Genomic DNA, 25932 nt, shown 5'->3' with positions numbered 1-25932 from the left:
CGTTTAGCTTTTCTATTCGACAAAGAAGTTATTTCACATTTGCAATACTTCCAAATTGTGTTGTTGTCAAATAAATTCATTCTTTTGAAATTTTCGACTGTCCTTTTAATCCGTGTGCTCATATTTTATAGTGGTTTATTTCTTATTCGCCGCGTCGAAAAAACAGGTAACTTGAAAAGGGTATGTATATTAAAACAAATTATTATACTGTATGAAGATATTTAAGATTTAAGAAGACATAGTATAAATATAAAGGGTTTTATAAATTATTTCATTTTGGATTTTTGTTGTTATCATTGACAAGATTCATTTTCTGGGACTTGTAACATCCTCTTACACGTGTTAGATACGTAGATGCGTAGATGCGTAGATACGAGCATCGTTTTATTTTGTTGAAACGATACGAATTAAGCGTTAAAAGCGAGTCACAAAGAGACGGTTATTACTTGCGAACCGGAAATTAAACGCTGCTTGAGAGCACCAAAAGCGTCGTGGCTATACGAGTGAATCATATTTGCGCATAGGTATTCGTGCCATGAATTTACCATTCGAAATGCGTCTTTCATTAACTCTATATTTATTAATGTGGACCAAACGCATTTTAGAAAGTATTAATTAAATCGAAACGAGTTTTCTTTTGTGCTCTGTTTGCTATAATATTGGACATATTTCATAAAGAACATACACATTGTTCTTATTATATGTATATTATACTATATGTATTATATTTGTTATTATTTTGTTAAAAAATATTTTTATTGTAAATATTAAATAGTGAACATTGTATGATTTAATTAGGAGTGGACAGTCAAAATGAACGTCAATTTGAATTACAATAATTATGAAAGAAGAGTGGCCAGAGGAAGAGGGATAGCTCGAAGCAATTTACCTGCGAATAGGTGCCTTTGCCATAGACCATACACTATCGTGTTATGTAATGTTTGTGGTTACTGGACAAGGGGCAGAGTACGTTACTTTTGTCCAATTCATCCACAGGTATGTTGTCTTTGATATATCATACTTTTAAACAAAGTACAAAGCAAACGAAATCATTTGCACCTACTCTTTCTATCTAAATTTTCATTTTACCCTTTGTAATTATTAGTTAATTTCTCCTAATTATTTAATCCTTTCTTACAGGTAGTTTTTTTGTTTGACATTCCACAATGTCCCCAATGTAAATCTTATGGTTTTATGTTGAGCGAATATTGAATCATCTGAAAACAGAATGTATACCTTGCATAATAGTATATGAATTACATAATAATACGTAATACATTATACTATACATATACATGCATATACATAATGATTTATTTTGTTATTGATATGTAAGTATACATTCTACATTTATTTCCACAATTATTTCTAGTACAATCATGAAATATGTGTAATATTCTGTTATATAAACAATCATCTCAATACTAATTTATGTTTTCAATTTGTTATTGAAATTTAGATGTATATCTGTATTTATTTTGAGTATTTATTTCAATCATTTCTAATGCAATCACCAAATATTTATATTAAGATATTGTAATAGATGTAAGAATAAAAAAGGGAAAATGCAGATTAATTTGGTTAACATTAGACTTCATTTATTGTTGTACCAGACTAGCAAATTTACGTTTTTGATATTTTACGTTATGAACCAACTGGGAAAACCAGGTGTTTTGTTCTTTTTTGCAAAGTTCTTAAAGTTCTGTTCTATTTCGAGTATGGCTTTGTCAGTTTTATCTTCTGCTTCTTTGGGAACTATATCCGGAAATGTAAATGTTTCGGTCTTAGGCTGAAATCGTACAAAATGTTAATAACGAAGATATATTTCTGTTAAAAATTGAGTTTTTATTTTAATACTTACTAGAGTAACATAAGCTATTTTCACGTCATCCTCTTTAACAACAAATTTAATACCTGTAGGTGAATAAGTTCTTCCAAGAGCAATCCTAGTACGCACATGGACAGGATGTATGTTATAAATTTTTTCTAAATAATTCTTCACATCCAATCTTGTCATCTCCATAGAACAGTGAAACTCTACTACATTTTTTGGTTGGTTATGTTCTGGTTTTACAAGCTTCAACCAAAAGTTTGGAAGAAATATTCTAAGTTGTGGATTACCTTGCTGGTACAAGGGGTACCTGTTAAAGTAGATAAAACCATGTCAATAAAATATAAAATAGTTAAACGATTCATCTTAACATACAATTTTCAAAATGCCTTTTTAAATTTCCGTTTCATTCCTTTATAACAATAATATATACTTACCAACGAGTAGACATTTTATCTCGTTAAAAAGATCAAAAATTTATTTATAACAGTAACAATTTTGTTTATAATATCAAACTTCTGTATCTTAAATATGTATATATCACAAATAAACAATGTTCTGTAATCAATACATAAGAGGTTATGTTATATAGGTTATGTCATAGCAGAGAGGGAATGAAAGTGCTCACACTCGTAGTTCTAGTTGCTTCACAGCACAGACGCTGCACCATAGGGCTAAATGCCGAAGGTGACCCACACTAGATATACAAGAATCTACAAAATTAAGTATCTGCCCTGTTTGGTTGCACGTTAATATACACAAGAATTTGTCGTATTCCACGCTGTAACCTATTTAATTGTACGGTTCTACGGAAAGGTTCATATCTACTTTTCTGTCCCAGATAGACAGGTATGAATTTTTTAATAATTGTCATTATAATTATGCATTTATTTTTATCTGTATTATTGAATTTTATTAATTTTTACATTTTTAACATATTATAGTAACCATAAATGTTACTGTCTTTATATTATAAACGTGTTCTATCAATGTTAATAGACATTGTAGTCTGTAGAAAAAAGTAAAATGATATATAGTTTTTGACGCCAATTTTAAAAAATTTACAATTAGAAACATTGGTTTCGATAATACAATTCTTCAAGAATATAAAAAGTGCCAATCGGCTGTTGTGTGACTTCCGAAAATTGTAGAAATTAAGGTCTGCGAAAATTACTTTTCAGTTGTTAAATAGCTTTACAGAATGATAAAAACTACATTTTCACAAAGTTTCAATTTTTCATTCTCAAAATATGTTTGGCAAAATTAGGCGCCTCTTGCATTTTAGATCTAAAACAATTTTAATGTTTATATTAATTTATTTCATTTTATACTATTGTAGGTATATTTATAACAAAATAATATATTGATTTCTTGATCAAAGCAATGAATCCGCTCGTCTGATTGAAATCGATTTCGATAGAAATCTTCTTCGTTTAAATTTTTCATCCGTTCGCGCTCTAATATCTAATCGAGAGTTGTAGTTGATTCGATAATCGATTTGTACGAAACATTCAGCTTTTGAACCGATTCAGTGCTATAAAAAGGACGTTCAAGTGTATTTCGGCAATGACTTCTTTCTTCGGCTAAATTAACAAGAATATGGTTCACGATATTGTTTCGCAAACACAAAACGGTGTTTTAAAAACGAAACGCGTCTAAGAAGATTGCTATTATTTTGAGAAAGTAAAGGGTTAGACCGAAGATTTTCAAGACTTTTGTTGATGAAATTTTTAATCGAAGATGAGCTGCGATTTGCTACCAGAATGGCTGAATCTTTTCTTGGACGACGTAGAAACTACTTTATGTTTACCGATATTGATCATCATGGTTCTTTGTACCGTTCAATTTATAATTAATCACGCTATGGATATTGGACTCACCTTTTATCAAAATGTAATGCAGAAGTCGGATGAAGACGCAGGGGAAGCTGGAAAAGAAAAGGGCGAAGATTTAATGAGCAAGATCAGAGGTTTTACTTTCGTATTTTTCTTAGACCTGGAAATATTTTTTTTTGGAGTGACATTACACAGGGTGCTTAGTAATCACGCTATTTGGTAATTAGTTAATATCATGTATACTAAACGAATGTATATTCAAACTCAATTTTACTCAAAAACGAAACATTGTACGAAGAAATTTTATTCTGTATTTACGATTTATTTCTTTACGTAAATTTACTACCTTACCGATTGTATCATGGCTACTGAGATACACCGTGTAAATTATTTGAATATTATTTTCTATAAAATAATAATGGTGTAATATTACTATATACATATATATATATATATATATATATATATATATATATATGTATATATATAGTAACATTTCTATAATTGTGTATGTATATTAAATATTAATATAAAATAATTACTTCTCTTGTAGGGTTTTTATGCGACATTTCTTGCGGCTTTAATAATTCTGATTCGAAACCGGATGATTACCCAGCAGCATCGTTGTTTAGGTCAAACTCACAAGAAGAGGAATGGGATTATTGCGAGGAAGACGACGAAGATAAGTGACAAATATGCATCGCAGGAAAAATTACGAGCTTAATCGATAAGTGCTACAGTAAAACTTTTATAAGCATGCATCCCAAAAACGTTGATTTCGAAGTGGTACTATATTAAACTCAATAAACGGTATATGAAAACTAATACGATGAAATTAATAATAAAGAGGAAACGAGAATGGATCAGAATTACAGAAAGTAATTTTTATTACTTGTTCCTAATTTTACTTTGGATTACTTGTTTTTAATTTAGAGATTCTATAATTTTATAAAAAATAAAACTTCTCAGTTACATGTAAACGAAGAAACGCGGTATTTTTTTTATACTGTGTAGAAATGCTTACTGTTTTCTTTATTAACATTTTATTACGTCGAATTATCGATAGCCTGTCAGTTCAAGGGTTCAAAACTACAAAAAACCAAGTCCAAGTTGTGATTGTTCGATACTTTTACTTTGTCTCTCTTTAATGAAAATTTAGTGAATGTCAAGAAAGAAACACGCGTACAAACAGCGTATTTGAACACTCGTTGAGCTTCGATCCAGCTTGTCGATCTAGGGATATATCTCTCAGCATAGTGATTCGCACGGAAAAAATTTATCTGCAAGACTGGGTTTGGTTCAGTACGATACCGATGATGTACCTTTGAAACATTTCATTCTCTTTTTCTCATTTTCCATGATAAATTTCACCGTTCAACCACTCACTTATATGATAGTTTTATTCGTACACTTGCTTATTCGACTTTGTATTAAAATTAAGCGGTGTTCGAAGTTCGATTAAAATGAGTCTCTTAAAAGTTATACTAGGACAGACTGTCTCGTAACTGAGCACGTCTTTTTTTCTATATTTTATATTCATTTGTCTTTTTGTAACAATATTAATTGAACCGCCTGTCAGGCATATTTTTAAGGCTGTGTCTTTCTTTCGTTTTTCGCATTACCTCTTTCTCCTACGTCTTCTAAAGGATAAATAAAATATTGTAACAAATATAAAATTATCAAATGTCTGTCGAAATTATATATATTATTCAATTAATTATACAACTATTTATTGATGAATAATTAGTTAACTTTTGTTAAATTTCAGTTTTTTCGTACGAATAATTTATTTTCGATTGTCTTACACGTGGTTATTTAGGAAAGAAAAGAAATGTTCTTTGGGAGAAAGAGACGATGCAGCGGCGTATGTACAGTTCGATAATTCACAGAACTTGTACGAAGAAAATCCGCCCGTCTCGAGTAACCTAGCAACGATAATGATAAGAAGAAGAATATCAGCAGCGATAAGAATATTAAATAGTATTATAGTAACAGTAGTTATAATGTAAATGGTAGAAATCTAGTGTCTTTCGTGATGGCGAATAACCCTAAAAAAACCTCAGAATTCGCGGATTTTCGTTTCAGACACCTTCGTTGTTCGAAGATCGTGTCTCGGAGCCTGTAAATCCGTACGCGAGCATTTCACTCATGTTTCTAAGATTTTTCTCTAAAAAATGTTCTCACTTTATGCTCTTCGTACTCTTTTTCTTTTCTCACAAAATACGATGAAACGGTATAATTATAATCATTTACGAATGTCCTGTCTCTCCAATCAGTTTTATTTCTCTAGATCACACAGGAGAAACATACATATTCCTAGATACATAATTCTTTCCTAATTTTAAATTGCCCCTTCCCTGCCTCATTGATCAACATTGCCCATGCATCTACATAATATCCAAAATAATTCCACTTTCATTTAATTTCCACCAGAAACCTAATTACCTTTTTCCCGGCACAATCGAAACACAGAACACTTCATCCAACTTAGATTTTTTTTTTCACAAAATCACCCATGATTGCAGCGTCACATGAAAACGTTCTCCAGCCCGGAAATATTCTTCCTGGTGGGCGTGGAGGTGGCACAGTTCACGCCCTCGTCTTCGAAGGTGACCATCTTCTCGCGACTCCTGGTCGCGGTTCCGGAACATTCTAATAACCTGGGCTGATTCAACGACGCTGAATTCGATGCGGAACCTATCGGCGGTGTTAGAGCCGAGGAGGGCCGTAAGACTGATGAAGGAGGCGGTGGTGGTACAGCCATGTCCGTGACCGCCGCTGCTGCCAGGTTGAACTCGCTCACGCTTCTAGGCACGAAGTACTCAAAATGTAGAGAACTCTCCTGCTGACGATGTTGATGATGCTGGTGATGATATTGCGTTGGAGACAAACAACTGCGTCTCAGAGACTGGGCGCGTTGAAATTGTTGAGTCGACGAGTTTCTGGATTCAGACGGCGTTTTCTTTCGTGGTAGAGAATGATGACCAGGCGATGGTTTTATGGCAGTGTTGGACGTGTGGGCCAGGAGTTTCCCATCCCCGGGACTCCTGGCCTGATGCTGTCAGGAGGTTGGCACCATGGACATGGCGATCGCTTCTTCTTCTTGTTCGGACAATCGCGAGTCACTGGTGCCTCCTCCGTCGTCCAGGTCGGCCTTGAGCCCAGGACCGGCACCTGATGAAGAATTGAAGGATTTTATAACTTTTTGGTTGCGATGGATAGAGAGTTTTCGGTCTTTGGTTTGATTGAAATGGATTTTGATTTCATTTTGGCGTTTTTAAACGAAGGGGTTATGCAGAGTGGTCAAGATGCCTGATCGAAATCCCCGACGCGAGTGGATCAGAACCGCTCTACGTGCAAACGATCGAGAGCTCGACTCATTTGTTCGTGATGCCTTTGACACTTTGAGCCTGGGTTCGGTTGGAAACGAAGCTTTCGCTGTTGGGGTGGAAAACTGGAGTTTCGATAAATGGAGGGCGAAGAGAAGGTAACTGCTTATATTATTAGACGATTTTTTTAATAATATTTTTGAAAATATCGAAGATCGTTGTAAGCTGTAAATATCTTAGAATTTCCCTTAGGATAATATAGTGGCATTTTTGAGAAGATTCAAGATCACAGTAAGCTATAAATTTCTGTGTAACTCTTTTACAGTGATAAGCAGAAGTTGAAATATTTAAAATTCTTATGAGTCTTTCTCCAAGTCTACCACACCAGGAAACGTGATGGGATCAGACCTGACGATAACATTACTACTGCCATATAAATAATGTTTTTCGTAAACAGTATTATCTATATTCATACAATACTGCCACGCATAATATTACGATTAAGCCACTGTATAACACTATGTTTAATAATTGACTATAAATTCGCAGTTCTGTATATAGAAATAGTATGTTTCGTCGCCAGGCTCAAAGCGTTCAGGAAATTTAAAGCGTGGCCGGGTAAAATAGTTTCTCGCCCGGAACGATCTAGCGGTTCCCCGTCGAATGCCTGCATCAGGGATACCTGTACCACCGATAGGTCCGACCACCACCCCCGACGACATGCCGCAGGTTCTACCGAAGACCCTGACCACGCGTACCACCTCCTCCTGGACGAGGTTGAAGCACATGGCGATCAGGCCCATCCCGGCGAGTATGTAGAGCGAGCAGGCGCACAGACTGAGTTCCTCCAGGGTGGCGGACGCGGCATTTCGTCCAACGGGCATTAGGTCGCCGAAACCGATCGTTCCGAGGCTGGTGAAGCAGAAGTAGCCACCTTCCAAGAGACTCCAACCCTCCAGACGATTGAACATCACTGCGCCACCGCATATGTAGATCAGCATGATTACTAGACAGAGACTGATCGGTATCCTCACGGGATTCGTTTCCACTACGTAACCTGGCGACGAATTCGTCGACAGGGACAGCGAGCACGGGTGAAAATGGCGTTTACTGTTTCCTGATGTTACGTCCTGGAAAAGATTAAAATGTTTTTTACCATATCTTATATGTTTTTATATTTTTTTAGGACATTATATATGTGTGTTTCAAAAATGACGCAACTTCAACCAATTCCTCAGGAAAAGCTAGGAATTATATGGAATAGATTATACCAATTGGGATCAAATACTAGTTGTAACTTTTTAATACCTAGTTCTTGAAATCTTTTTTTGATGGTTTTGTTATTTGTGTTAGAAGAATGCTTGTGATTAAAATTTATTAGTGTGTCTGAAGATTTGAAAAGGTATAACGAAGACACATGGGATGTCTCATAGTTTTTCTCTATTTGGTATAGAACTGGAGTCCCTCTATTCGTATTACTTTACATTCAGTTAAACTTAATTTGTTTGCTTTTTGTAATCAATTCCGTCGATCATACGTATATGTAACTTTTCTAATTTATTCTTATATTTTTGCTTGTTCCAGAAAAATGGCTGATCATTCTACAAACAACATCTAGTGTCCTCACCGCAAGTGCAGGTTGGCCATATTTCCCCAATATACCGCTACTTTCTACTGTGAAATCATGTTTTTCGAATGAAATATGTTATACCTGAAGCGCTGCGGTGGAGCTGGTGGTAGCATGAAGCAGTCCCTCGCTTCCACAGTCCAACAAGATGGCACTGCTGGTGCCTCTGGTTCCTAGATCGTCGCAGGAGCTTTCTCTGCTAGCTGAATAGTAATTTCCAGATTTCGAGTCGACATGATTATCATATCTGTAGGTTTTGCTCATCATGCCACCTACAGGAGGTGGCGGTGGCGGCGGTTGTTGCTTCCTGGTGCAATTTCGAGGCCTGCACAATCTGCCGTACAAACGACGGAAGCTCCTTGAGAGAACATCGCCCACCGTGCTTAAATAGACCAGCATTAAGGGAATTCCAGCCAGAGCGTACACTATTGTGATTAAACGACCCCAGACTGTGCGAGGCGCCACGCTACCGTATCCTGAAACGCCAATGATAACGATTGTGTTACAATCGACTGTTATTGAGGGAACAACCGAGGATTGATTGAATATGAGAGCGTTTATTAGAATGTAATGGGTGTGTTCTCAGTCAATTCAAATTGTCACATAAATTGAAGCTTCCGACTAGGTGTTATGTTACCTTTGTAGCTCAATTTTTGTACAATTTATTGGTACGCTTGTTCTCTGTTTTATTTTTGTCAATTTTTTATCAGATTATAGATCATATTTCATGAGTATTAACCTGTTAACCTGGAGAAACAAGTTAACATTAATATTTTTAAGTTATAAACTTTTAATTTATAATAAGTGGTACGTTACATGAAATATTGTATAATGATACTAATATATTCTATATTTTGTAAATATTGGTAATCCTTACCAATAGTAGTGATCAGCGTCAGGGAATACAATAAACTGCCACTAAAGGTCCATTTTCTATGTGATCTTCTGTCCATGGAATGGTCCCTGGATCGAGAGGATGATCCCATCGGTTCGTACTGCGAGGAAGTTCTCCTGAGACCTCGTGCCAAGTTCTCCTGAAATTCGAACACTTCCCTGGCTGCTAATCGTGTCCAGTTTTCCTTGTACAACACGTTCAAGTCCTCTGTGATACTCCAGAGCCTTTCAACGGTGCGCGCTCTTAGTTCCATGGCCGCAGTGTCATCCTCGATACTGGGCACAACGTACGATCCTCCTCCGTTCTTGGAACCGGGAATGAGCAGGTCGTTCCCTGAATCCTGCCATGGAAAACAAATAGATTTTACACATATATATGTATAATCCATACATACGGCCTTTCTGAAAGAAGAAAGTACAAAATCACTTAAGGATCACTAGGTTACAAATTAATTTTGGTTTGTTTTATGATGATTTATACACAAGATTTTTAGCAATTCTCTTCCTTTCCATTCTTTTCATTACGTATAACGCTTCTTAACATAAAAACTTTATTTAATACGAGTAAATTTATACAATTATGATACCAGACTTCTAAAGAGCTTTCGGACAAGATAACGTTACCAAAGAAGCGATGACCTACCGACTTGAGGCCACCTTCCAGCGCCATGAACGCGAACGCGCCCAACAGCGTGTAACCCAGCACGAGCACGCAGACACCCAGACTGGCCAATAATCCCGGTGTCTTGGTAGATGTTGCCGTACTGCAGCTACAACAACAGCACAGCAACTCCGCTCCCCGGACAGAAGCGTTGATCCTCAACGCGTCCGCGTTTGCGTTCGCGTTCCTCCCTGGACAGCATCTCGGCGCCCTCTGATAGTAGTCGCCTGTGCTCTGCATTATGTTTTAGCCACCGTCTGCACGCTGCTACCGGCAGCCTCCTCGTCGCCGCAGCTGCAGCTGCAGGTGCAGCGACCGACGCCGCAGCTGCAGCCGCAACCGGTCGCCTCCTATCGTTCCACTATCCTCCCTCGAGCCTCGTCCATTTGGTGCGCTGGCAAGCCTGTCGCAGAGATTACCCGTGATCCCATTAGATCTTGTCGCTTGCAACTATATCGCCCTAAGGCTCTGTGCAGACGAGGAATGCGACGTCTCGCGCCATTCCGATTTCATAGCGCTGACGCTACACAATTCGACAAGTTTCAATTTTTGATACAATCTGAGCGTACAATCGAAAAGCTTCTGACTAGACTGCACACATATGTAAGTATAAAAGTTTATATTTTTATTAATATAATTAAAATATTGGAACGTAAGTGGGAGATTGTTTTGTATACTAACTCTCAATTAATATCTTGAATTTTCAACCCTCGATAGGTCGTTAGTACAAAATTAAATTTTTCAACGCTCGAGTAATATAAAATTATTCAACGTTCGTTATTATTTGTGATCTAACGATATTATTGTTATAACTTGCATACATTATTCAGTTTGTTTTCTAAAATGCTTGTTACGTATATTTTAGAAAAGGAATTTTTGTTATCGAAATCGTACAGGCAGAAAATTATAGAATCGGTTTTGACAAAACTGGTTTACGTGCTGACATTTTTTGTCGAGTGAAACTTTGCAAATTATTTGAATTTCGAGAGTACTTTCCATTTCTCTGGAAAAGATAATATTCATATTACATAATCTACTATATAATATATGCAGATAATACGTAATTTTTGTAAAATTTCCACAATATCGTATGTCTCGTCTGCACCAAGTTTAATTGCTTCTTATTGGTACCTCAGGGAACGCGTGAGAGAGTGTACTTCTGGTATAGGTGTCGATGATGAGTGGTGACTATGGTCACGTGGCACTGGAGATGCGATCGGGTGACGAGTGTGAGCTCAGGAGGATGTGATTAGGTGTATGAGCGACGACGCCGCGGTGGTTAATTAAGGGGAATGTAGAGCTTGATTGGATCTTGGTGGATTTAGGTGGCGAGTATGTTTAGTGTGTTTGAGATATAACGGATGTGTTTGAATTTTGAGCGGCATATGAACATTAATTTGCATTTCAGGAATGTATTTTGAGAGTGTGACTTGATCTACGTTATGGAAGTTGGAAGAGTGATGTATGATTACGTCTAAAGTTTCAAGATGTTTTCTTGGAGGCAAGTATGTTTTCCATGATCTAATGTATCACCAAAGAGAATATATTTACATAGAAATATATTTAGATCTATCGTAAATTAGAGACTGGTTGTTTTAGTGGTATGCATTCGTACACGTAGGTTATACAACATTTCTGTTTGCTTACATTCTGTATTTGTTTGCTTACGTTCTTGGTTTAGTTGTTTACATTCTCCACTTGTTTATTTTTTCATTTAAGATTTTAAATCTTTACATTTATTTTTTTGTACATATTTTTTGTTCTGGTACCACGTTAAGGATTCAGATTCTTGCAACATAAGAAGCCAGATTCTTGTAACAAGAGGTGGGAGATTTTTATGAAATCCTAGAAATTCCTTCATCGCGTATTTCGTTCGAGGAATCTTCGTTCGCCGAAACGACGTCGTTAGCTCTGAATAATAGATAACAAACTAAAATCCACGAATTCTTCATGTAACGAGAACTTTTCTTCCTTTCTTCATTCGTAGAACCTCTATTAGAGATGATTGAAGTTCCACTTATTTCAATTGCGATGAAGAATAGAATTTATTTTGCGTAGTCAAATTAATATCCTTTACTCGTATAACATTTTCGATCAAAGAGTAATTTTTTGAAATGACAGTATTCTAAGCTGTTTTGTTTTTTCAATTCTGTGAATTCTGTGGAACACACGATGATTCCAAACTTTGTGTACACTAAATACATGCATATCTTTGGATTATGTTTGTATCATTACTTTATTGAAATATCATATTATGTTATTTCATATATAGTGTAATAACATGAATAATATGTACGTTATATTATATATAATATAATAATCCAATAAAATAGTGACACGAAGATAATCCAGAAGATATATGGGTTAGAAATGATTCGACAACGATCATGATCCGACGAAGTTATACGCCACATAAAAATCAGACTATTTCCTTCTATAAACAATAACAGTGTTGATAAAACAGTGTTTGGAAAAAGCTTGACAAAAGGGTGCCTGCAAGCGATATTTGGCCCGGTAAGAGAATCGGTTCGCGACCAGCTAGTTCCGTAATCGTATTTTTCAATTTCCTGCCGGGCTGCGACCTATTACGAGAAGTTAATAATCGGACTGCTCGATTTCCCGAAATAAATGTCCCCTTTTCGCGCTTTCTGTCGGCCCTCCGCGAGGAGAGTCCGTTTACTGATAAAGCGATCGTTCCGTTGCGTGTATACAAGCAGAAATAGCTACGATCGAGCTTCCAACTAATGCATACTCATATGTATCACTTTTCATCTGTTTATACGGGTACTTACTTTCAAATAACTGATGTATATAGTTTATAATACCGGTCGTACTTGTTCGAACCATGGGACGTTCTAATTTTAACAGTAATGGGGTGGGTAGACGTACGAAGGGTTGATCCCTTTAGGGCGAAAAATAAATTTTTCGTTTGTTTCTGATGTTTCAGAGTAACAAAGTTGAGGGATGAAGTACATTTAGAATTAAATTAAATTAAAAGTTTTAGGTGTGCGTGTGTGTGTGTGTGGGTTTGTTTATTGTTATTGGAAATAATTTATTGTATTTATTCTGGCTTGCTATTGAGTGATAAAAACTTGTAATTGGAGAATTTTTTTGTTTTTAGGATGTGAATGATGCGAAAATATATTTTATATTTTTGTTCTTTTCAATGTGATTTCGTGAATATGGTTTTATTAAGAAAGATGGTACTTATTGGAGGTGGAAATGTAGCAGTAAATATAGATTAATAGTACCAAGCAAATATAGAAATTGAACACTTTTATATAGAATAAGAAATATTCCATATCTACTAAAAGCAAAAGAAAATTATTTTCATTCGTGTTAAAATTAAACGTTACTTATACATCAAAATATTGAGCGCGAAATGTTAAGTGTTACACACTATGTAGGTGGACATGTATATTTAGTATTATTTTTACATTTTCAAATAATTGCGAGCGATATTGTATGTGGTACAACTCCGTGTTGATATCACGGTGTGGACTACATGGTAAACTGTTCCGTTTTCTCTCTCTCTGTTCAACTGGTCGTCTCGTTGTCCCTCGACGAGCATTTGAATACCATCTATGTACTACATGTGTATCGCGCTTACGTATCTCTGTTTCGACTGGAGGACATACACGTGTTCCCAAGTAAATGAGTTTCTTTCTTCCCTTTTTTTTACTCTTTAGATTCATGTACTGGTTGGCCAGTAATATTTATTCTTTTTTTGTCAAAAATTAACTAATGAAAATTATAATAATGGTATTTTTCTTCGATGTATAGTGCGGCAATTGAAGGTTCTGATCAAATTGAATAGAAAATTGGAATTTCACTAAATTTTATGTACGTAGTTAAGTTTTGCAAGCGAACAAGAACGAAGTACACGAAACGCGTTGTCGAATTAACAATTTGAGATTGTACAAAGGAGACTGGAATTTGGTAGGATCAACCGGCTTGTAGTTAGCGTCTCTTTAAATAATCAGGCTTCCGACAAATAGAGTTTCCGGTGATCAACGTTCAGCAAGTTTAGAAGCAATCAGGCTTCTATCAATCAGTCTTTAGTTATCATCTCCTGAAGCAATCAGGCCTCCAGCGATCAGCTGCTGAATAATTACATATACTTTGACTAGGTTGTGACAATATTTGCTTGTAAAATATATCCTTCGTATTTGTGTAATTTCTATTTTATCGTATTTTCTTATAATTTTTAACGATGTGTGAATAATTCTTCGTGAACTTTCTCTAAACTGATTTTGATTTTTTAATCCTTTCAACCACTTACATAGTAACTGAACTATCTTCTTATTAAACGTAGTTATAGAGCTTAGTTCTCTTCAAACAGATTATATTTTTGGATCGAATAGGTCGTTCTTCCTTTTAACCATGTTAGATTAAAGTACATTTTTTTTAATCATTAAATAATATTGAAATAAGGAAATCAACAAAATTGTGCTTATCATATTTTTTCTCTGTAATCTTCAATTGTATTGAAAATGTATGGTCGCACTAGCATAAGAAAAAAAATGATATATTAAACTGTTTCGCTGAAGTATCACAAAACTTATGAAAATATTGAACAGTATAGCTTTGTTGTCAAACACATATGTGGTTACTTATTTTACAATGAATATTTCGTTTAAAACCCATATTCGTAATGGGGAAAGGATAAAAAAAGTTTTATTCTGTGAATTACTGAAAACATGTAGCGTTTTGTTATTTGTATCTTTAAATAAATGAGATAAAAGTTGTATTTAAGTAATCACCTATTAACTAACGTGGAAGGATGTAAATAAAAGGCGGTTGCTACGGGGTGAATGGGGTCCCCCTTGTGTAAATAAGTGTCACCCGTTGTTTACGTGCGTATAAAGTACCAATGGAGGGTGTAAAAAGGGTTATTTTATATAATTTTCATTTATCAGTGATTTTCACAAAGGATGAAAGAGTTACTGTTTTCAAATAAAAATATTACAAATATTGAATGATCGTGAGGCGAAAATTTACCTAAAATGTCGACACATTAATTTATCGTGTTTCTTTCCTTTTTTTTTTAATTTTAATATTCAAAAAGAGATAAGCCAAAATACTATATCAAATAATGGAAATTTATAGCGATTGATGGACAGTTATTGTTAAAATTAAAAAGAGATGTTTAAAATAGTATCGTAAATTTACATTAGAAAAGGAACGTTTCGATGGACATTCATTACTTTAACTGATTAATACTCAGGATTATTGAACGAAAGCTTCTTTCTCATTTAAATTCCAATATTGAAAATAAAAAAGAAAATCCTCTTTCTCTTTTAATTGATAAAAACTGATGTCAATTGATTAACTTCCAAGATCAAAGAAAAAGAAGAAAAATAAAAAAAAGAATCATTTCAGTGGATTATTGAAAAAGAATCTATTACTATTAATTGACTAGGGATTGAAAAATAATTATTTTTTAGTATGTTAAAGAATTCTTTAGCTTTATTCGTGAAAAAATCAACCAAAAGGCTAACCCATCAATTTGTTATGTAAGTTCCAATATTCATAACTGATTAAAAACTAATGTTAAATGTAACTCGTTATATTTCCTGTTTTCTTATGTAGATTTCGGTATTCACATTGGAAGAAACCATTATTTCAATTCAATCTGATGAGCATCTAATATTAAAAAAGAAGATAATTTATGCTGTAATTTTTCACCACCGTCCTCCCCTAATTATTTCAATTAATTAAAATAACGTATTTCACTATTCATTGTTTAATTAATACCTGAATATATTAATAATAACTTTGACTTGATAATAAGTTATGTCTATGGTTATTTAAAAATAATTTTGCGATAGCTTTATGATAACGTGAGAAAAGGGGAATGTAAATTTTGATTGATTGAAAAAATAAGAGTTCGCTGTGAAAAAAACGAGTGACATTTCGGGTGTAAATGACCCAAGTTGTCTACAAAGTATTAAAAATCAGTCAATCTTCTGTAAAAGATAGAGAATGTGACTTTATGCATATAAATATTTATGTTTCAGATTGATTAACATTCTTTATTAAGAAAAAGAGAGAAAAAAAGAAAAAAAGGAAGGAAGAAAAGAAGTTGAGATGAGAAACGACGAGGTGAATATTTGGCGAGAAAAGTACAGGTAGAAATTGCGGCCGCGAAACAGGGGTATGATTCAGAGCCGTGAACCGTTGTAGACCAGTGTCGTGCGGCGGTGTATGTGGAGCGTACAAGGGTAAGATAGAAGGATTCGCAGCCGCCCCAGTTGAAGCATTGTACCGTGGTTACCAGAGATAAGGCATGAAATTAAATTCGACGGAATGTGGGTCGTCGTGGCATCCCTCCTTTCGCGACTGTGCTACGGCCAACGACGATGTCGACGCCGACGTCGCGAGCGCACACCAACGTCCTCCGCGTTGTCGTTGTCGTTGTCGTCGTTGTTGTCGTCGTCGTCGTCGTCGCCGTCGTCGTCGACCATGTTACCGAGATCGTGCCACTGCACTGTACAGAGTGTTTCAGAAATATTGATCGATTGATTGTAAATTAGTAATAGAAAAAAGTAATAAACGGAAGATACATATTTTTTGTATTTTTCCATAATATTATATTGTATTAAAGTTAAACGAAATACGATACAATACAATAAAAATTATAATTAATCTGTTAACTGGTGAAGATGCGATTGATTCGTCATTCGGATAATAATTCTTTTATTTAGAGGTATCGTTTCATATAAAAAGTGTTTAAAATTCATATTTACGTTTCTGTTTAAAGGGCAACTCATTTAAAGGATCAAGTTGTCGTATTGGCAATAGTTGTATTTTACTTCATTTATTTTCATTTGCATTGTATTTTAGTTGTACTATATTGTATTTCGTTCAATTTTAGTTTATATTGTGTTATAATTGATTTCGCTTGAATTGTATTGTATCGTATTTCATTTATTCTGAATTAGATTATATTTCGTGTTTCGAGTTCTGGCTGAATAATATAATAATGTTGCTTGATTGAGTTGTAACTCTGAAACACCTTGTATATCACGTGGAACGAGAATTTACGATTCAACGAACACGTTGAATCGAGACGAATTCAGCTAAACTCAATAAAAAGGAGACGTGGAAAGATCGGTCGGCCGAATGTGGAGGCGTCTGCCTGTTCCTCCTCCAAGAAAATTTGATTGATGAAGGAATTGATCTTCCCTTTTTGTTTCATGATTGATAAGATGTTTTAACCGATGGGACTCATGCACCAGAAATTTTAGCGTAAAAGTGCTTCGAGGTGGATTTTGATGGATAGAAGATTACATCATAACGTTATCAGGAAATTAATAAAAAACGTCAAGATATTATTTCTCAGAAAAATTTGAAAATCTCTTCTGAGGAAAAGAGAATTTTCAAAAGATAAATTATATATTACAGCAAGAAATTGATTTTCAAAGAAACAAGAAAATTGTTAACTGACGAAGAAAAGATTTTGAGCAGTTGCCTTGGTGCAGTATCCTTAAGAAATTAATAAACGTTCTTAAAAAATTATTTTTTTTTACGGAAGATAGAAGATTGACTGCGGGGAAGATATAGAACATTACATTAAAATATTGCTTAGAAAAATAATTAAGTAAGAAACTAATAAATTGGTAATGGGTAAAAGGATTTTGTGAGATTTGCCAAAAGTGTAGTTTAAAATTTAAATTCTTATCTTTTTGAGATATATATATAGATTATACCGTACTTGTAGTATTCATTAACTATTCATATTATATCTGTAATTTGATTGTGCAAGGATAAGAATTAATAGAATCGGTTACCTATTTCCAAGAATTTCTTCTACCTCCTTTATTAACACTTTATGCAAATTTCAAACGTGAGATAGTAAACAACATTGAAGTAAATAGCTGTACCATAGCTACATAAGAGTCGATATTTCGTTCTACGCTCGATTTCCTTTATCGCAGATGGCGTAACCATTTCCTGTAACATTCTCGAGCTATTCGAGATGCAAGATGCAACTATGCGATCGGTCCGAGCATCTGTTGTCAGGTGGTAAACGCGAAGGAATCGCAATCCTCTGGGGATAGGCCAGTTTAATTGGAATTGATGCTGCAAGCCCAGCGCTACAATCGACACAGCTCTAACGCGCGTAACTAATTAACACGCCGGAGATAATCCAAGTGAATCGCGTCTAAGCAATAGCTCCCCCGTGATGTAGTCGATCGTACCACAATAGAGGTTATGAGAGCATCAGAAATCGAACGTACCAAGTAAGGAACTTTATATTGGTTTATACTACTGTACAACTCTCTTATATTACTATATTAATACATTCCTATGTTCTATATTATAAATATAGTAACCCCTCGCACTCGTATATCAATTGGGTCTGAAGTAATAGTTACTTGATATTAACTGATATTGACTAGTCAATACACATACATATGTATATACATATTTACTTATATATGTTATATACGTATACACATATCTTAACACTTCGTTATAATTTATACACATATATTAACATAGTGAACGGCGGTTTAGATTAATTGCATTATTGATTATTATTTCATTGATTATCAACAAGAGACAACGCTTGGCGATACTTTGAGAATGTAACGTATCTTAAAAAACATAAAGTGAATCGAGCACGGGAATATGAATTTGATTGTTAGAACAAATGGTTTTTGCGTCTTTAGTGCAAGCGATGTAAATCGGGAAGATGTATCTAAATCGAGGGATGGCTGTAACTGTGACTGTAGTCGCGTAACTTCGAACATATAACTATACAGTATACACAAATACTTGCAGTAATAATAAGTGTACGAAGTAGAGTAATTTAAGTAGAATAAATTCTATTAATTGTATTAAATCTTTTTAGAGGAGATTAGTCATTGTATTTAATAATAACATATAATTTTGAAAATTGTTTAAATTCCATGCCTCTATTGGAATTTGTCTAATTAATTATACATTTCTCTGTGAAATTATACTTTTTGCAGTAAGCATCCTATAACAGGTCAATAATTCCATACAAATTTGCATAGACAAATCGTGTATTCGCAGTGCATAGCCAAACTTCACGAAACCTTTCTACATGTTTCCGGACAGCCACTAGTAATTTATTCAAATATCGAAACTGTTTGCACGAGAACACTTTGGAAGTAACGTCGGATTTTCCTCGCAAATTTCGTTTCAAATTCTGTTACAACATGAAATTCATATCGAAATTCTCCGATTTCCAGAGCACCTTCCAAAGTTCGCGGTCTCTAACCGAGAATACAGCGATGCATGCAGAAATTTCGTTTATTCGTCCTCTCCTGTTATCGTACAGGATGTTCCACGCAACTAGGCCGATTACTAACGTATTTTATTATTAATTATACATATTATCAGTCTCTTCGTTTGATTGATTGAAGCGTTAGATAATTTTAACAAATTTTGTTAAATTCAAATTTTAGCAATTTATTGATTTTTAAATTAGTATCTTTAGTAAGTAGTCGCAGATTTCCTGACCAGTCGAAGATGTTACCTGTAAAATTAAATTTTGTCCCTCTGCGTTTCTGTTTATCTCGCGAGCCGACCTGTTCGATCAGGATTATGCGTTATGCATTCGTGAAGATGTTTTGATATTGTACGAGGGGAAAAAGCGAGCGGACACAGACGAATCGACCAGCAACGAGGAGAAACGTTTGCGTGGATTGGGCCTCTGGTGGAGATAACGAGCGGCGGTACGCGGAAAGCAGGAAGTTGGCATGAAAAAGTAGATACAAAATGAGCTGTAGATGCCACGATAAGGTGTTACGGGGATGATGGAAGGAAGAAAGGAAAAATTAAACGATGATGATGGCAGAGGAACAAACGAGAGGTTGGTTTATGGCAAGGAGAATAGATGGACTAATTATCTTTATCTATTAGCTCCTTTTCTGTTGCATGATCTCTGAATTTGAATCGTTATTTGGATATATTATTCTCCTACTGATATAATGACGTTTTTAAATTTTCTAATACAGTTATTACCTCATTTTCTAAAAGTATTCTGATATTTCTGAACGTATGTTTGTGCTCACAAATTAAAAATTCCGAAAAACACGGAATGCGTATAATATGCAAAAATATTATATAAAATATTCAAAGTAAATCGCTTATCATGATATTTAGTAGATGAAGCAAATTTCTATTTAGATCTCATTTTTTTAATTATTTTCATAAAAATGTAAATTGCGTAAACATCTGTAGGTCTACTCATCACCGCGGTCAAACTAAAAAATCTACTTCATATGGCCATAAAGAAAAGTCGAAAACCGTCGAAACACAGAACTCAAAAGAATGATGGTGAATGCTCGTTACGTATACGTATACACGTATCGCACTGTGGGTGCAGACACACCGTCTGTTCCGGTTCTGCCAGAGTATAATCGGGACACGCGGTAACACCGCGTAACGAGTTAGCACAACGAAGCCAAGCCAGGGGTCTTCGTGGCCCTGGCAGCTCGCAATCGATAGCCCGAGCAGCTAGAGGCGTGGGAGTCTGCAGCCTCTGGGGTAGAGTGAGGGACACAAAGAGACGTTGGACCGAATTTCCGCTGAGAAAAAGAGAGAAAGAGAGAGACAGACAGACAGACAGAGAAAGGGAGAGATCTAGAACTAGAGAGTTCTAAGAGGAGGCTAGAAAAAGGGTAGAAAAGGAACGTGTCGCGTTAACGAAAAGCTTGGGACGCGAGAAGGTAGCATGATCCCCGTAGAAAGGCTGAAATTTTTCGTTCCTTGTGGGACTGGATCGTCAATTAGAGGATGTCCAGACTCGATGTGGCGTGGTCTGCAAAGAAGAGAAGGCTTTTCGAGCGTATAATGGGAGAGGGACGAGCCGGAAAGTCACGGAAACCTTTAAGGAAATAGGTCGAGAACCAATAAGTCGTTTAAAGGACCCTTTACGGTTCCGCTTGCCGGCCAGCAGATTTATAGAGATGCCTTTTAATCAAGCCTGACTTGAAACATCTTCGTTTCTCTCTCTTTTTCTTTCTCTCTGTTTCTCCAGGTTTGTGATGGGTGGATGCTACAGTTTAGGCAGATTGTTCGTACTGGATGTAGATTCGCATTAGAAGAGCGTAAACTAAGGTGCGATGACCTTTGATTGGAGGTTTAGTTGCATGTAGATTGGTATTTTGGTAAAGAGTTCAGAGTTTGAAATCTTTGGAATTTGTGGAACTTTTAGCATTTAACATGTTTGAAATGTGACATTTGGAATTTATAGAACTATTAGAAGATTTTTAAAGCGCTGAGTGTTTTAAGATTCAGGATTTTTTGAGATTTAGATAATAGGGATGTAGATAATAATTAGGGCTGAAAGTTTAGGGTTTGGAATCTTGGAATTTTGGAATCTAGCGCCTAGGATATTTCGAATTTTTAATGGGAGGATTTCTAGGATTTTGGAAGAAGTAGTTAAAAAAAATACCTATTTGATCTATATTTCTTTTATATTAGTCATCGCCATTTATAGTTACGGAATGAGAACAGCTCTCAGAACTGGGAGTAATTTTAATCAAAAAATTCCAGAATTATTAGTTTCAGTAAATGTCACTTTTCACTTTAAAATTTCAAAATGTAAAATAAGCGACGGTCTTGTACTTTCTTCTCGCCAAATCAATTCAACATTTCCCTTGCAAATCAGACCTCATACATGCACATTGCACATACATATGTATGTTCATCAGCCAAGGTCTCGTCCATATTTTCTGTTTCGAGGTACCGTCCACTTCTTCCAACCGGGCGGAGCGAGTATTCGTCGTGCAGTTGGAAAAACGAGCTTGGCAATTCTCGTGTTCGCGAGAAAAGTTCAAGTGTCTCGAATTAAATGCGTCTGCTCGCGCGAGATAACGAGCTCGTAACTATCTGCTTGTCGTGTCGACTGAATCTCTGCTAGACGAATAACAGTTACGTTTACCTTGTACCTAATCTGCTTTCTTAACGTCAATTACACACATGCACGCACTCACACACACACACTCCTTATATATCCTAGTGAAAACTCCTTGTAGATGAATAGGTGCCAGCATTCCAATGTCGAGTTTGACTATCCTTATGATAGAATATTCAAATTACAAGTCGGTTGAAATTTCAGATGGTAGTCGTAAAATAAAATTTGAAAGAGTTTCTGTGCTCCTATGGCTGGAGGATGTCGCGGGAATACGAAACTTAATAGTTAGTAGTTACTCGGTTCGCGATATCTTGAACTACGTGGTTTCAGTTATTAGCATTGTGGAAATTTTTCTTCTTTATTTTAGTTTCGAGGTAGTTTAGGAAGTTTTCAGGAGTTTATTGGTTTGTAACTTATCGTTATACGTTAGTAAATTATTGAAGATCTTTTTATATAAATTATTAGATTCTTCGGGGTTTTGTTTTTCTCCCTTTTTAAATTAATCAATTCGAATTTGTAAGAATTCTAAGAGATCTTGAGAACTCTATAAGATTTTTAAGAATAAGATTAGAATGCTTTGTTAATTACGATTATGAGCATCGGAGTTGTCATGGTCTATAAATTATTACTATTAATAAGTAGCCGAAGATTTTTTTTAAGTAAAATTGAAATATAAAAATTCCAAAATCCTAGCAAGATAAATCTTGCATATACCAAGTATATAATCTTGTACATACCAAGCTCACTATAACGTTTCTATCAATAGTAGTTATTCAGATGAAGATCGAATTAGTTAACAGCAATCTGAGTTATTTGAAAACATTACTATACCGCGTGAAAGCCGCTTTAATCAATTTACACCGAGAAATTCTATTTTCTTATCAAGTGTTTCGAGTTGGAGGACAGGCCGGAAGTCGAGAGAAAAAGCGGCGAGGCGGGGTTAAGGCGAAATACCATTGGACTCTCTCTTCCGACTAACGTTTCTTCTCCAACGTTTTACCACGGTCTCAATTCTATCCATTCGCTCTGCAACCTCACTCGATTTTCCCGAACGATTTCGTCTATTTCTAGCTCGACCGTAAATCTCTTTTTGCATCAAAGCTTTTCATTTATGTATCCTTTATCGATAAAAGATGCGGTAGATTATTTTATTTTTATTATTGCATTTACATAGTTAACTCCTTTTTTGTCGATAATAACTACTTTATCCATTAACGTTACAACTATCAATCACTAAAGTATGAAATTTCTTTCAGAGAAAATAAAATGAAAGATATATGAAAGAATACTTAATGCAAGGAAGGGACAAGACCTTTATATATATATATATTTTAATAGGAATAGAATAGAATGGATTGAATTGATATTTCCAAACTACGTTATAAATCTACAAAGTTCCCGTAAAAAATTACAAATTGATCGTTTTATAGCTGATAGTGACGAAGTTTATCTTGTAAAATAATAGTTAATAGTTAAAACTTGTAATAACGAAACTTGTATCAGTAATAGTTAATGGTTGTTTTGTGAGGTAACAGCCAATATAGTTAAATTTTATAATAGTGTAGCCTATGCGAGTAATAATTAAATTTTATTTTGTGGAGTAATGATTAATAGCTAAATTTTGTAATAAAAAAGACTATGCTAATGACGATTAAATATTATTTTGAAATTATAGCGAAGCAATAGCTGCATGAATAATAGTTAAGGGTTGTCTTATGAAGTTTTAGATGTTTTATATTTAAATGGATTTATTTCGTTCTTTGTTGTTGCTGGAACTAATGGCAGCAATTATCGATGTTAGAGGTGGTCTCTTAATTATCAAAAGCGTCTAATAGCTCGGTCGTTTCACAGTCCGTCGCGATACTAATGAACGTTGCTCTTTAATTCGTGCATACGCGTCCCACTCGAGTTTCTGTCTCCCTCTTTCTTTATCCGTGCCCTGATTCTTCATGTTTCTAAAGGAACATCGTGACGTTGATGGTCGACGTCTATTCTTACACATGGATTATCCTATAATCCCTACTTCTGACTGTTGTCAATATTTTTGTGACGTTCAATCTTTTCTTATTCGTGGTTTCGAGTGGTTCTACTCGAGTGTCAGACTGTCTTCCGTCTCTTTTTATAGATTCCCCTTGATGTTAGTGGTCGAAGAGAGTGTAAAATAGTACGTAGGCTGAGTTTTGTGAATGGTATGTAGTGGTTTTGCAGTTTTGTAAATAATGATACGTAGACGTAATTTTTAGATCAAGAGAGATTAAGGAAGTGGACAAGATGGGCAGAATTGCGTGAATTATGAAATTTATGATCGATACGCTGGGGAAACTGCACTGATTTCAGTGATTGAGAAGGTGGAAAAATTGTGAAGTTTATAATTGATATTGAAGATAAAAAAGAAGAAGGATTGCAATCAACGAATTTATGATTAAGAAGATAAGATAAGATTGTAGAGATCGCGAAATTTGGCATTGAAAGAAGAGAAAATAGAGAGTGTTGCAAAAATTATGAAAGTTCTGATTGAGAAGAAATTGGAAAGTTTCTGATCGAGGAAAAATTGTAAAGTTTCTGATTGACAAAGTAGGACGGTGGGAAAGATTATGAAAATTATGAAGTAGTTGCGAAGCTGGAAAGGGAAACTGTTTCAAAGTTTGTCATCGAGCCGCTATAAAAAGGGAACGAATTTTGAAATTGAGGAAATGAAGAAATGGAAAGAGTCGTGATTATGAAATTTGTGACTAGCAAAATGGAAATAAGAAAAGAATCGTAATATTTCTGTAATTGAAAGAGTGGAAATATGAGGGTGGTTACGAAGATTATAATATTTATGTTTGAGGAAATAAATGTTGCGAAGGAAAGTGTTGTGAGATTGAGGAACTACGCTAATGGGGATAGGATCACGAAAAGGACGAAACTTTCGGCTAAGGAATTGAAGAAATAGAAAGATAATAAATCGGAAAACTTACGATTATGATATTGATACATCAATATGCAAAATTCAAAATCGATAAGTTAACAATCTCTTTAAAAGTACATTAAATTTTAACACACGTATACGTCTACGTGGAGTAATATCTTTCAAATATTACTGGAATTAAAATCAGGCTAGCTTAAAGTTATTCAATTTGAAAACTTATTTGTTATTCGGTAAAAGTTCAGTGGAAATTTAAATTTCTATGAAGTTGAATGTAAAAGAAGCGATAAGTAAAAATTTCCTAGTATTATAGCGGCCAGAGGCAGTTTCTCGATACTACTTATACACGTGGCGAAGTTTTGCAATTCTATCGCTATGAAGCGAATATCACTCAATTTGTATACGGTGTAAAGCGTAAGCCGTAAACTTCTCTAGACTGATTATTCTCATTGTGGATGGTGCAATCTAAAGTCATCTTGTTTCGAGTAATGTGCTTCTGAAGATGCATTTACGCAATTGCATTATATTTTACGTGTTTTACTTAACGCAACTAAATATTTCCATATTTCCTTATATAAAAATTAAAACGACGATGAAAATAAGTATTCGTGTTCCCCGTTTTAATACAAGTCAATATTCATTTTTACACATTTTTCGATAAAAGTACACATTAATGTTATTAAAAAAACACCTGCATGTTCTTAATAATTTCAAAATAAAAAATTCTAGTACCTTTAGACGAATGTACAAATCAGTCAAAATGGTTGATTTGACAATTTCATTCTGAATAATTTTAAAGACCAAAAACTGTAGAAGCTGAAGAGTGCGTTCGGAAAATAATATTACCGATATTTCAAAATTTTCAACGAAATTGCAGTTCACCGATAAATATTGTATTTGCAATACATATTGGCATCTTTAATGGAAGACCTTTAAATATCGACGATATAC

General features: G+C 34.8%; 4 protein-coding genes and 2 long non-coding RNA genes across 13 annotated transcripts in view; 3 read left to right on the top strand and 3 right to left on the bottom strand.

Moving 5' to 3' along the window:
• Positions 1-1576: 1576 nt before the first annotated feature.
• mRpL23 (mitochondrial ribosomal protein L23) lies at positions 1577-2389 on the bottom strand. Its single transcript, XM_033339006.2, has 3 exons — positions 2269-2389; positions 1862-2141; positions 1577-1789 (listed from the first exon to the last, which is right to left on the bottom strand). Exons 1-3 carry the CDS (start codon positions 2280-2282, stop codon positions 1640-1642), a joined length of 444 nt encoding a protein of 147 aa, XP_033194897.1. The 5' UTR covers positions 2283-2389; the 3' UTR covers positions 1577-1639.
• A 158-nt stretch (positions 2390-2547) lies between these two features.
• On the top strand, positions 2548-7153 carry LOC117159294 (uncharacterized). Of its 3 annotated transcripts, none has more exons than XM_076623744.1 (3): positions 2548-2680; positions 3171-3800; positions 4220-7153. In XM_076623744.1, exons 2-3 carry the CDS (start codon positions 3572-3574, stop codon positions 4354-4356), a joined length of 366 nt encoding a protein of 121 aa, XP_076479859.1. In that variant the 5' UTR covers positions 2548-2680; positions 3171-3571; the 3' UTR covers positions 4357-7153. The 3 variants fall into 3 exon arrangements, with proteins under 3 accessions (XP_076479859.1, XP_033194908.1, XP_033194906.1); XM_033339017.2 differs by having other exon boundaries at positions 3171-3885; XM_033339015.2 differs by lacking the exon at positions 2548-2680 and having other exon boundaries at positions 2700-3800.
• LOC117159317 (uncharacterized) lies at positions 4777-6727 on the bottom strand (the record flags this gene model as incomplete). The annotated part of the gene is made up of 1 exon (XM_033339051.2): positions 4777-6727. A coding segment is annotated over one exon (534 nt), but the record flags the coding sequence as incomplete, so codon positions are not given.
• LOC117159213 (TWiK family of potassium channels protein 18) lies at positions 6711-10417 on the bottom strand. 3 transcript variants are annotated; one of them, XM_033338850.2, is made up of 5 exons: positions 10160-10417; positions 9500-9857; positions 8707-9098; positions 7678-8125; positions 6711-6840 (listed from the first exon to the last, which is right to left on the bottom strand). In XM_033338850.2, exons 1-5 carry the CDS (start codon positions 10415-10417, stop codon positions 6728-6730), a joined length of 1569 nt encoding a protein of 522 aa, XP_033194741.1. In that variant the 3' UTR covers positions 6711-6727. The 3 variants fall into 3 exon arrangements, with proteins under 3 accessions (XP_033194741.1, XP_076479851.1, XP_033194731.1); XM_076623736.1 differs by having other exon boundaries at positions 6728-6840; positions 7930-8125; XM_033338840.2 differs by lacking the exon at positions 6711-6840 and having other exon boundaries at positions 7147-8125.
• LOC143303496 (uncharacterized) lies at positions 6975-8712 on the top strand. The gene is made up of 2 exons (XR_013059879.1): positions 6975-7153; positions 8580-8712. It is a non-coding gene; the product is annotated as an uncharacterized LOC143303496 (long non-coding RNA).
• A 142-nt stretch (positions 10418-10559) lies between the features above and the next one.
• LOC143303497 (uncharacterized) overlaps positions 10560-25932 on the top strand; it is a 55429-nt gene continuing 40056 nt past the window's right edge. For 2 of the 4 annotated variants that reach the window (XR_013059881.1, XR_013059882.1), the window contains exons 1-4: positions 10560-10780; positions 16198-17780; positions 18118-18423; positions 19798-20024. This is a non-coding gene — a long non-coding RNA (uncharacterized LOC143303497). Of the gene's footprint in view, positions 10781-16197; positions 17781-18117; positions 18424-19797; positions 20025-24198; positions 24498-25932 lie in introns of those variants that run through there. The other 2 variants (XR_013059883.1, XR_013059884.1) reach the window with 2 other exon arrangements.

This window comes from Bombus vancouverensis, chromosome 13 (assembly GCF_051014615.1).
Source record: "Bombus vancouverensis nearcticus chromosome 13, iyBomVanc1_principal, whole genome shotgun sequence".
Taxonomy (NCBI): Eukaryota; Metazoa; Arthropoda; class Insecta; order Hymenoptera; family Apidae; genus Bombus; species Bombus vancouverensis.
Note: the sequence above shows the minus strand (reverse complement) of the source record. Positions and strands in the feature narration are given on the sequence as shown.